Consider the following 12701-nt stretch of genomic DNA (forward strand, 5'->3'; position numbering starts at 1 on the left):
ACTCTTCCAGTTTCCTTAGATCCTGTCTCATTCTCTCCACTCCTTCCGGCATGTCCACTCTGTTGCAGATCTTAGTGTCATCCGCAAAAAGACAAACCTTACCTTCTATCCCGTCCGCAATGTACTGGCAGTATCTTCCTCCTCGGAGGACCCGAGAATCGGGATCGCTCTGGTGGGGGGCATCGGTGGCCGCTGGGGAACCAATGGTCTCTCAGGCACCGGCTGCGTCAGAAGGGTGCCCAGGAGGACATCCAGAAGCTCCAACCGGGGTCCTAGCACTGAGGGTGGAGGCTCGGGCACTGGTATGGGGGCTGGTGGCACCGGCAGCTCAATGCTCTGAAGAGCCTTAAGCACTGCAGACTGCTCCCTGCAGTCCAACTCCTCCTGAAAGTCTGGAGTGACCAGGACTGAAGAAGGGGGATAAGGCGTTACCGGCTCTTCCTCGGATCTCTGAGGTGGCACTGTGCCCAGCACCAGTGTTGGTAGAGAACGTCGAGGACTGCGAGGGGCATCGGAGGATGGGGGCTTCCAATGGCTCTTGTCGCTTTGGTGGCAGCTTGGCAGCCGCTGATGTTGCCTTGGAACCGGTGCCACATGTCAACGGTGACCGGTGGCAATGCTTGCGGGAATTATTAGAAATGGAATGGTGAATAAAATGGAAAATGTCATAATGCCTCTGTGTCGCTCCATGGTGAGACCGCACCTTAATACTGCATATAATTCTGGTCGCCGCATCTCAAAAAAGATATAGTTGTGATGGAGAAGGTACAGAGAAGGGCTACCAAAATGATAAAGGTGATGGAACAGCTCCCCTATGAGGAAAGTCTAAAGAGGTTAGGACTTTTCAGCTTGGCGAAGAGATGGCTGAGGGGGGATATGATAGAGGTGTTTAAAATCATGAGAGGTCTAGAACAGGTAAATGTGAATCAGTTATTTACTCTTTCGGATAATAGAAGGACTAGGCGGCACTCCATGAAGTTAGAATGTGGCATTTTTAAAACTAATTGGAGAAAGTTCTTTTTCACTCAACGCACAATTAAACTCTGGAATTTGCTGCCAGAGGACGTGGTTAGTGCAGTTAGTATAGCTGTGTTTAAAAAATGATTGGATAGGTTCTTGGAGGAGAAGTCCATTACCTGCTATTAAGTTGACTTAGAAAATAGCCACTGCTATTACTAGCAACAGTAGAATGGAATAGGCTTAGTTTTGGGGTACTTGCCAGGTTCTTATGGCCTGGATTGGCCACTGCTGGAAACAGGATGCTGGGCTTGATGGACCCTTGGTCTGACCCAGTATGGCATGTTCTTATATTCTTCTTCGGTGCTCAGCCTGGTCTTTCCCCGGCGCCGAGGAAGTGAAAGATCCCACTGTCCGGGAGACCGGCGAGACCATCGAGGATCTATCGCTGTCCCCTTAATCCTTGGAGGTACTAGCAAGAGGAACAGCCAGGGGAAGCGTGTTGGAGGGCTCCCCGCGACCTCTCAGCATCGATGGGACCGACGCAGGAGTAGAAGGAGCACACTTTGGGGCCCCGAAAAGTTTCTCCATCTTATCGAGGTGCACCCAACGCCCCTTGGGGGTCATCTGATCTCACAGACGGCACCCATGGATGTCTTGTGAGGCCCCCAGGCAGAGGATGCAAAGCTCAAGCGGATCCATGATGGAAATGGTCCGCGAGCACTGGAGGCACCGACGAAAACCGGTCGACGCCATAAAAACACCCGGCGTGCAGTCAATGACTGGCTGTTATTGCAAGTCTAAAGTCAAGAATCGACCGCAAAGCTAGAAAAAAAGGGTAATAGAAACCTACCAAACTGAGAAGGCACCAACCGCGAGGGGGGACCTGACAAGGAAACAATGGCAGGAACCCGAAACTTATTCGAGAAAAACGAGAAAAAAGTGGAGCTCCACGATCCCGAGGCAACTGCACCGTGGAAAAGAAGAGACTGAATGGGTACCTCGCGTGGACGCGCAGAGAGCAGCAGGCTAGGCATGCTCAATTTACTGGTCAAAGCTTCTAGAAACTTTGACAAAAGTTTTCCGTGCCGGGCTCCATCGGATGATGTCACCCACATGTGAGGACTACCATCCTGCTTGTCCTGGAAGAAAAACAGATTTACTCACTTTTTTCAATATTTGATTAGAAATAGTGAACGTTGAACAGACATCACTAGGTTGCAATTATTTTATAGTGTACAGTTTCAGTATATTGTCTCAATATCCATTATGTACTATACATCTTATGATCTTCTGAACGTACCTTTTCTGTTTCTTTTACAGAAAACCTTTGCTTCGATCGCATACCTGTTTTAGTTCTTCTTCTAGATTCGAATACTGCTCTTTTAAAGATCATTACTGCCATCTGTGTTAGAAAGAATTTTTAGATGCAAGAGGATGCTCTACAAATATTCAGTCACAACTTCCTTGCTTTATAGTAATTCAAAACTCACTTTCTGAAAATGAGACATGATGTCCCTATGATTTTTTTCAATTAGAATTTTTCAGTTTTCCAACTGAAATTACTTTTCTATTTTCCAGGTTACTCGGTGAAAATTTATATTCAGGTGTGTATCTTTTTTTGTGGTATCAACTCATTGTCTGATGTCTTGGAATGGAAAACACAGTTCGAGCTACATAAACAATTTTACAGAGTACTAGCCAAGGGGAGAAAAGAGGATTCCCACTGTAAAATTCATTAAATATAATCTGGAAGTCCCTCTAAGTGTCTAAAAATCCTGGGGGTCTTGTGAGACCCCCTGTCCCAGCCCCCACCTCTGCTGCTTCTAGAGGCGGCCCTAATACCAACCTCACCTCTTTGCAAAAAAAGTCACACACCAGCTTTAGGACCCCTCTTCCAAACCCCTCGGGCATAAAGAACTTGGCGGCCTACTAGGGCCAGGAACATCCCTTAGGTTCCAGGCTATGTGCCGTCTGAATCAAAATGGCACCAGCCAGCCGCTATTCAAGCTATGACTCTGTTACTTGATAGGCTGGCGCCATTTTGATTCAGAAGGCACATGGCCTGGAACTTAAAGTGTGCTCTGTGCACCACTAGCCCAGCAGGTTCTTAAAAGGATGCCCGGGGAGGGATTGTGAAGGAGGGAACTTTTTTTTTCAAAAGAAGCAAGTTGGGAAGGGAGGGGGAAAGGCATTAGCCATGCAAGTTTAAACACATTTTTTTTATTATGGCATTAGGATTACCTCTAGAGGCACTGGTGGATGGGACGGGAGCTCACAAGATCCTCAGGGTTTTGGTACACTGTAGAGGTGCTTCCTTCAAGCCACTCAGGCCCTTTAAGAAACTGACCAGGAGCATCAGGATGTGTATTAGCATCCCGATTCTCCCTGGAAAACTTAGCTCAGATAAATAATGCGATTTGTGATTTTTCTGGCAAGCTGCATTATTTTATTTCCATGAAATTGCCTGGTAATGAGCTACTCTGCATGCATTTGCAAAGCATTTGCATGCAAAGCAGCTCATTACCAGTTTTGGCAATATTTGATTTAAAATACCATATGTTATTGCTAATGCAAGGCATTTACCACATGGTAAATACCTTACACAGCTTAGTAAATGTACTCCATAGTGACTTACTAGTTTATGTTTGGAGATCTTGGCTGTGGACAGACAAAGGGACCCATTTACTAAAATATGTTAGGCATGTGCAGTACTATGCATTATGGCAGCACATCTAGGAAGTAATTTTGTAACAGTCCACATAAATTTATGGGCTGTTACACACATAAATTACACCACCAATTTTCAAAGAAAATGTACATGTGTAAGTTAGCTTTGAAAATTATCCCGGAAACCTCCCCATACAAGTAACACCTGCTGATTTGTGTGGGGCAGTTTTCTGACAACATTTCTATGCATACTTTTCTAAATCATAATATATCTGCACAAATCCAAACATCACCACACAACACCCTTCAGACTATCTCTCTACTATGCATGTAAAATAATGGGCCTGATTTTAAAAAGCATTTTACTCGAGTAAGGAAAAATTACTACTTACCTGATAATTTCCTTTCCTCTAATGAGAACAGGTCAATTCCCATGAGTCAGTTATGCACCTCTGCAGGCAGATGGAGATGGGCCATGACAACCATATAGTCCCGCCCTGACATCAGCCTGCCAGTATTCTCTGGAAAAGCCAAACTGTGGACAAAACTGATTAAACTTGAACATTATAAGCAACAGGCAACTATTTGTGTTTCTCAACCAACAACAATACTGAGCTCAGCCAAAAGAAGGAACATATCTAGCAAACTAAGGGCTAGAGAAGCCACTTACCAGTTTCAAAGAAAAGCAGGAAAGATACTCTGCATAGCTCGCCCTAAGAAGGCTAAACACAAAATCCAAATCCATAAGCTGAGGGCGGGAAAGGAAATTATCAGGTAAGTAGTAATTTCTCCTCCTTAGTGTTCGAGTAGGTGAATCCCCACAAGTGGGATGTACAAAAGCTAATCCCAAAAAGGGTGGGAGGCTGCTAGCGGCCCAGTCAAAACCACCCGTGCAAAAGCAGCATCCTCCCTAGCCCTAACATCCAAGCAGTAATGCTTGGAGGTGTGCAAAGATGACCATGTCGCTGCTCAGCAAATTTCAGCAGGCAACATCAATCGAAGCTCCGCCCACGATACCGCCTAAGCCCTTGTGGAATGTGGTCTAATTTGTTTTGGCAAGGCGACATCAGTAGCTACATAGGCTGCCATAATGATTTCCTTAACCCAGTGGGCAATCGTTCCCCCGCATCACAAGTGCTCCCTGCTTACCTCCATCATGGAACACAAACAGGATATCAGAGTTCTGAATAGCTTTAGTATCTCCAAGTACCGCAGTAAATGATGCTTGATATCTAAGGAACGTAAACGCCGGTACTCAGCTTCATCTCTGTTCCTGTCCAAGGCGGGCAGAGAAATGGACTGATTCAACTGAAACTCTGAAACCACTTTGGCAAAAAAGAGGGCACAGTCTGAAGTTGAACTGCACCCAGAGTCATACGGAGAAAAGGCTCACGCCAGGAAAGAGCCTGCAGCTCAGAGTTCTGACATGCCAAACAGATTGCTACCAGAAAAACTATCTTCAAGGTAAGCAGCCACAAGGAAAGAATATGCCTGCCAAAAACTCGAGGACCAAGTTAAGGTCCCACAGAAGCACCAGAAGCTGCAACGGGGAGAGGAGATGCTTAACACCCTGCAAGAAACAGGACATGTCTGGTAGGGAAGACAAAGGCCCTCTAATGAATCTCCCGCTATAACAAGCCAGGGCTGCAACTTGAACCTTCAAGATGTTAAGGGCCAAACCCTTAAGCAAGCCAAACCCTTAAGCAAGCCGTACCTCGCTCAGAAGCCATGCCTCAAAGACCCTCTAAACTCTAACATAGGCTAGAGAAGTAGAACATTTCCAGGCCTAAAGAAGAATGGAAATTACAGCAGGCAAATTACCCCGCTTCAACAACTGTGACCTTTCAATGGCCAAACCATTAAGACAGAATCAACCTCGATGCTCATGCAGACTGGGCCCCTGACGAAACAGATTCATCCGAGATGGTAGCCTGAGGGAACTGCCCACCAGATGTCTCTGGAAATTGGCTTACCACGGCCTTCGAGCCAGATTTGGAGTCACTAAAATGACGGTGTTGGTTTGACTTGCAATTTTCTGAACCAGCCTGCCTATCAGAGGCCAGGGCAGAAACACATACAGAAGGACACCACGTGGCCACTCCTGAATAAGAGCGTCTATGCCCATCGCTTTTGGGTCCCACCTGTGACTGAAGAAGCGTTCAACAGGAACTGAAAGCTCTAGTCCGAGCTGCCACTCTCCTGGGCCCAAGCTTCTCCTGCTGAGGAAATCGGCTTTGATATTGTCCTTTCCGCCAATGTGAGAGTCTGACATGCTTAGGATATGCTGCTCCACCCATACGATGAGCACATCTATCTCCTCCAACACCTATTTACTCTTTGTTCCACCCTGATGATTGATGTAAGCTACCATCATCATATTGTTGGACATTATCTGGACCACCCGAGCCTCTAGCTGCTCCACAAACCATAGGCACACCAACCGTAGCGCTCATTCCTCCAGTGTGTTGATGTTCCACTGCGGCTCTCTTGCATTCCAGCGCCCTTGTACTACCAACTCCTGACAGTGAGTCCCCCAGCCCCGGAGGCTCGCATCTATTGTGAGTACCAACCAATCCAGCGTCATCAGGGAAATTTCCCTTCTGAAATAATCCGCCTGCAGTCACCAGTCCAACTGGGATCTCACTTCTAATGGGAGAATCAGTCTCACCGCATAGTTTGGGTACTTGCCAGGTTCTTGTGACCTGGATTGGCCACTGTTGGAGGCAGGATGCTGGGCTTGATGGACCCTTGGTCTGACCCAGTATGGCATTTTCTTATGTTCTTATGTTCTGTGACCACAGACTCTACCGGGAGAGCAACACATGCTGAAGAAGGCACATATGTGCCTTTGCCCAGGGAACCACTTCTAATGCAGCAACCATAAACCCAGATAAGACTATACAGTCAGATGAAAAGTACTCCGCAGGGATCAAACTCGCAGGATCAACGTGTGGATCAGAGACTCTGGAAGAAATACTCTGCCCCACCAGGTATCGAATCGAACTCTGAGTTACTCCAAGGTCTGAGATGGTTGCAAATTGCTATTGACCAAATTCACCATCCAGCCTAGTTCCTGTAGCAAGTAAACACCCTGTGGGAAGTGCAAAGATTCTCTTCCACGGTTTTGGCTCTAATCAACCAGTCGACCAGATAGGGGGGAACTAGAATGCCTTCCTTGCGGAGGGCTGCCGCTCCCACCACCATGACTTTGGAAATGGTCCTGGGTCCATGGCTAGCCCGAAAGACAAGGCCTGAAACTGGTAATGACGAGCCAGGATAGCAAATCAGAGAATGCAGTTGCTTACCTGTAACAGGTATTCTCCTAGGCAGCAGGATGTTAGTCCTCACATGTGGGTGACATCATCCAAAGGAGCCCGGCACAAAAAACTTTTGTCAAAGTTTCTAAAAATTTTGGCCAGCAGACTGAGCATGCCCAGCCTACTACTAGCCATGCGTCCACGCGAGGTCCCCCTTCAGTCTCGTAACATAGCAAAGCAGACGAGCGAAAAAATAAAATAACAAACCAAAGGTGAACTCAATATCAAGGGGAGGTGGGCGGGATTGCTGAGGACTAACATCCTGCTGTCCTAGGAGAATACCTATTACAGGTAAGCAACTGCGCTTTCTCCTAGGACAAGCAGGATGGTAGTCCTCACTTGTGGGTGAGTACAGAGCTCCAGACTGCTCCTTTCAACCAGAGAGACCAACAGCAGCCAAACAAGGTGCCAATGGGCACAACACAACTGCGGCACTGTGGGAAAACAGAAGGCGGTCTGGTCCCACAAGGAGCACAAGTGAAGAGAGTTGTGTTTAAGTCTGGAACAGGTTGCACAGGACGGACTGACCAAAGGCACTGTCCTGATGGCTAGCCCTGTTAAGGCAGTAGTGAGCTGCGTACGTGTGGAGAGAGCTCCAGGTCACAACCCAGCAAATTTCAGCGATGGGAACGGTACACATATGGGCCACCGACATTACTATGACCTGTACAGAGTGAGCCTTCACTCTGCCAGCCAACTGGAGGCCTGCCTGTGCATAGCAGAAGGCAATGCAATCCACCAGCCAGTTTGATAGGGTTTGCTTACCCACCGCTGCCCCCAGCCTGTTGGGATAAAAAGACACAAAGAGTTGGGTGGACTGCCTGTGGTTCACTATGCGGTCTAGGTAAAAAGCCAGTGCCCGTTTACAGTCCACCCTGGGTGGGAATGTGGCCTCGGAAAAAAGGTGAGTAGAACAATTGACTGATTGATGTGGAAATCAGTCACCACCTTGGGCAAGAATTTAGGATGTGTACGCAGGACCTCACTGTCATAGAAGAACTTCGTGAATGGTGCGCACATAACCAGGGCCTGAAGCTCGCTGACCCTGCGAGCGGAAGTGATCACCACCAGGAATATGACTTTCCAGGTGAGGAACTTCAGACCACAGGACTGCAGGGGCTCAAAGGGAGGCCGCATCAGTCTTGCCAAGACCACGTTGAGGTCCCAGGACACTGCTGGAGGCTGAAGAGGGGGCTATAATTGGAGAAGACCCCACATGAAGCGGCCAACTAGGGACTGTACCGAAACGGGTGTGCCAATGACACCTTGTTGGTACGCACTGACAGCACTGAGGTGTACTGTGACGGAACTTGTCTATAGTCCAGACTCATACAGGTGCCACAGGTAGTCCAGCAGCTGGCGGAGAGGGCATGAGAAGGGATCCAACCCATGCCCACCGTACCAGATGGAAAAGTGTTTCCACTTTGAGGTTTCCAGGACTCAATCAGGACCCAAGAAACACAGTCCAAAAGCTGTAAAGGCTGGAGGATCATATGCTCAACATCCAAGCCGTGAGGGCTAGTGCCCGAAGGTTCGGGTAGCGCAGGGTGCCCTGGTTCTGTGAGATGAGGTCGGGCACCATCCCCAACGGGATGGGAACATGCACCGACAGGTCCTGGAGGAGTGGAAACCAAATCTGCCGAGGCCAGGAGGGTGCCACGAGAATCATGGTCCCCCTGTCCTCCTAAAGCTTCAACAGAGACTTCGAGAGAAGCAGGAGGCCCTGCCCTCAGTGAAGGGGGAAGGCATCGCGGGCCAGATGGCCATTACCCGCTACTAGGGAGCAGAATCTGCTCACCTTGAATTGAGAGGGGAGGCGAACAGGTCCACATCCGGCGTACACCAGCAGCAGAATAATTCAGCCACTACCGCAGGGTTGAGGGACCACTCGTGTAGTGATCTGGCAGGTAGGTCACCCGCAGATCATCCCTTGGGAGAGGACCCAGTTCCAAACCTGCACTGCCTCCTTGCAGAGGAGGAACAAGCCTGTGCCACCCTCTTTGTTGATGTTCCACATTGCGACCTGGTTGTCCATTCTGATCAGAACTTACTTGGACGACAACTGATCCTGAAATGCCCACAGGGTATACCATATCGCCCAAAGTTCCAGAAAGTTTATCTGGCAACGTGCTTCAGTGGCGGTCCAAAGGCCCTGAGTGTGTAGGCTGTCTGTGGTGCTCCCCACCCCTGAGGAGAAGCATCGGTGATGAGGGTCACCTGGGGCGGCGCGGGCTGGAAGGGAAGTCTGCGTTCTAGATTGGGGAGGGCTTCCCACAAGGCCAAGGATAGCTTGAGAGGGTCCATGACCGTGATCAGAGCTTCTAGATCCTGGGATGCTTGCTGCCACTGAGCCCGCAAGGCCCACTGAGGGGTCTGCATGCGGAGGCGGGAGTTGCGACCATCGCTGCCCGAAGTCTCGACTCTGCCCTCCTTACCTCTTTCACGACTCCCTCCTGGGTTGATAGAAGTTTGGCTGCCGCGGCATCATCTTGCCAACCTCCTCCGGCGTTCCCGGACCGGCTAGATGCTGCCTTCGCCATGTTCTCTTGAGGCCTAAGGGCGCGCATGCGGCACGGCCCCGACTCAAGTACCAGTAGTGGCGCGAACCTCAGGGGCGTCCCCCTGAGATGATGTCACCATCTTCGGATATTTAAAGGTCTTTCATTTCGCTAACTAATCGAGTTAGCAAAGGGATTCATACCTAACTGCCTCCAGGTACCGCTGCGGATGGGATTCGCTTCCGCATACCTTGCTACTCTGCCTCCTCGGACTTTAACAGGGGTACCCACTCCTGAGGGGCCTCGCTCTCTCTTTTACTTTTCAGGTCGCAGTCTGGAACCGGTACTCGCTTCTTGAGGGCCCACGTTCCCGGACCTGCTACTGAATACAACTTCTGCCAGGAAGTCACTGCTGCCTACAACACCAGTGAGTTACCATCTCTCTCTCAGAGCTTTGGAACCAGGTACTCACTCCTCGAGGGCCTACTTCATTCCAGCTCCTGGGCTATTCTAAGAGACTACAGTGTGAGTGTTAACATCAAGGTTCTGTTCCTGAACTCTGCATACTCTGCCTACTCACTATCTCAGTTTCTCTACAACTCAGCCTTTCTGGGATCGCTGTTCCAGTGTCTGAGGGACTACAGCCCAGCCGGGCTCTTCCAGCTCACTACTGCCACCTCTGGTGGTTCTCAAGAACTGTTTAATAAAGAACTTGTGTGTGTTTGTCTCCCAGCTCTGAGCCTGACCGGTGGTCCCTCTCGGGATCTTCCCCCGTGGGCGTGGTCATCTACCACCGGTCCAAGGATCCACCCACAACCATCACAAATAATAACAGCGGGCTAAGGGTGTCACATGGACAAAGGCCGCCATGTGGTCCAGCAGGCAGAGTAGGAGACGGGCTGACACCATCCCGCTATTGCAGATGAGGGCAGCCAGCAAGATGGAGGGCAACCGCCCGATCCTTGGGCCAGAAAGCTTTCACTCGTGCCGTATCCAACCTGGCGCCTATGAAGTCCAGCTGCAGGGATGGACAGAGGTGCAACTTGGGGAAGTTGATATCGAACCCCACAGCCTGCAGGGTCTGAACCGTTAGGGCCAGAGCTTGCAAGGCTCCGGAGCAGGAGTCGCTCCTGATCAGCCAGTTGTCCAGATATGGAAACACATTGACCAAGCGACACCTGAGGTAGGCAGCCATGACCGCTAAGCATTTGGTGAAGACGCGGGGGACTGATGCCAGCCCAAAGGGCAGCACTCTGTATTGAAAATGTACATTCCCCACCACGAAGTGGAGGTACTTCCTGTGGTTGGGGACAATTGTAATATGTGCATATGCCTCCTTCAGATCGAGGGAGAAGAGCCAGTTTCCTCTTCGGAGGAGGGGGTTCAGCGTGCCCAGAGAGACCATCCTGGGCAGCTGCCTCCTCCCGAACCCCAGGGTCTGTTCCACCAAGTAGGTGGCATTGGACTTTCTGCTAACTGGGGAGATGGAAATGGGGTGCTCCCACATACGGAGGAGAAGTTCCTTAAAAATGTCATGGATCGGAACTGCCATAACTTCTTTAGGAGCGTCAATGAACTGGAGTACTTCCAGCATCTCGTGGCATGCATCCTCCTCCGTAAGGAGCTGAAAGGGGATGGCCTCAGATATAGCCCTAGCAAACCCCGCAAACAACAGGTCCTCAGGTGGTGACTAGTACTGCTACTCTGGGGGTGAAGGCTCCAAGAGAGGGTTGTCAGAGTACTCAGAGGACAAGTCTGTGGAGTCATCAACCCAAGGGTCATAAGGACCCTCTTCCTAACTTGGGCCAGGACGCTGAGGGCCATGAGGGGCATCGACCCTGGGCTCCAAGGGCTTCGGAGAGTGCAGGGGCACTGACGGCACCGATGGATCCCCTGGCATCATGAAAATCCGGAAGTGCCCTGCAGCGGCTCGGGGAACCGTGGGCGAGGGCGCCTGGTCCCAGTGGCCTTATCCTCCTTGGAGGAACAGGGGATTGGGATCGCTCCGGTGAAGAGCATCGGTAGTTGGTGGGGCATCAAAAGCCCCTCTGGCACCAGCTGCATCGGTAGGGTGCCAAGAAGGATGTCCAGATGCTCCAGCAAGGGTGCCAACATCGATGGTGGAGGCTCGGGCACAGGTATGGGGGCCGATGGCACTGGTATCTCAATGCCTTGCAGCGCTTTGAGCACCGCCGACTGCACCCTGTGGTCCAGCTCCTCCTGGAAGTCCTGAGTGGTCAGGACTGATGGAGGGGGACAAGGCGTCACCAGCTCATCCTTGGGTCCCTGAGGTGGCACGGCATCCAGCACTAGTATTGGTGGGGAACGCCTTGGGCTACCGGGGGCACCGGAGGATGGGGCCTCTAGTGGCCAGTGCCACTTCGATAGCGGCTCGGCTGCCACCATTGCTGCTCCGGAACCGGAACTGTGTCAGGATGGTGACCGGTGCCGGTGCTTCCAGGATTGCTTCCAATGCTCGGCCCGGTCTTTCCCGAGTGCCGAGGAAGACGATGACCTCAAGGTTAAGGGGAGGGGAGAGACCACCAAGGATCAATCTCCCTTACCCTGATCCTTGGGGGTGGAAATCAAAGGGACTGCAAGAGACGGGGACGGCTCCCTGCGATCCTTGGGCGTCAAAGAGACGTAGGAGTGGAGGACTTCAGGGTCCCGAAACGTTTCTCCAATTTGTCAAGATGCACAAGACGCCCCTTGTGTGTCATCTGATCGCACAGATGACACCCACAAACATCGTGCGAGGCCCCCAGGCAGAGGATGCAAACCTCATGTGGATCCATAATGGACATAGTCCGCGGGAACTGGGGGCATCGACAAAAACCGGTCGATGCCATGAAAAAGATCCAGTGTGCGGTTGATGGCCAAGGGGCACCGGGAGGTGGAGAGTCGGGAATCGACCACAAGGTTGAGCAAAGGCTGAAAAGAACCTGCCGCACTGAGAAGGCACCAACCGCGAAGAGAGACCGGATGAGGATTAGAGGGAACTCAAAGAAATTTAAAAAAAAAATGTTTTAAAGTGGAGCTCCACAGACCACGAGGCAACTGCAATGCAGAAAAGAAGAGACTGAAGGGGGACCTCGCGTGGATGCACAGTTAGTAACAGGCCGGGCATGCTCAGTCTGCTGGCCAAAGTTTCTAGAAACTTTGACAAAATTTTTCTGTGCCGAGCTCCATCGGATAATGTCACCTACGTGTGAGGACTACCATCCTGCTTGTCCTAGGAGAAGAACCACTGATGTTCGCG

General features: G+C 50.6%; 1 protein-coding gene across 1 annotated transcript in view; it reads right to left on the reverse strand.

Moving 5' to 3' along the window:
- Window positions 1-12701, reverse strand: part of CFAP54 (cilia and flagella associated protein 54) — a 1106494-nt gene that overhangs the window by 1040524 nt on the left and 53269 nt on the right. The window contains exon 8 of the mRNA XM_029597529.1: window positions 2261-2362. Within this exon, the coding sequence (XP_029453389.1) occupies window positions 2261-2362 (102 nt within the window). The remainder of the gene's footprint in view (window positions 1-2260; window positions 2363-12701) is intronic.

This window comes from Rhinatrema bivittatum, chromosome 4, assembly GCF_901001135.1.
Source record: "Rhinatrema bivittatum chromosome 4, aRhiBiv1.1, whole genome shotgun sequence".
Lineage (NCBI taxonomy): Eukaryota > Metazoa > Chordata > Amphibia > Gymnophiona > Rhinatrematidae > Rhinatrema > Rhinatrema bivittatum.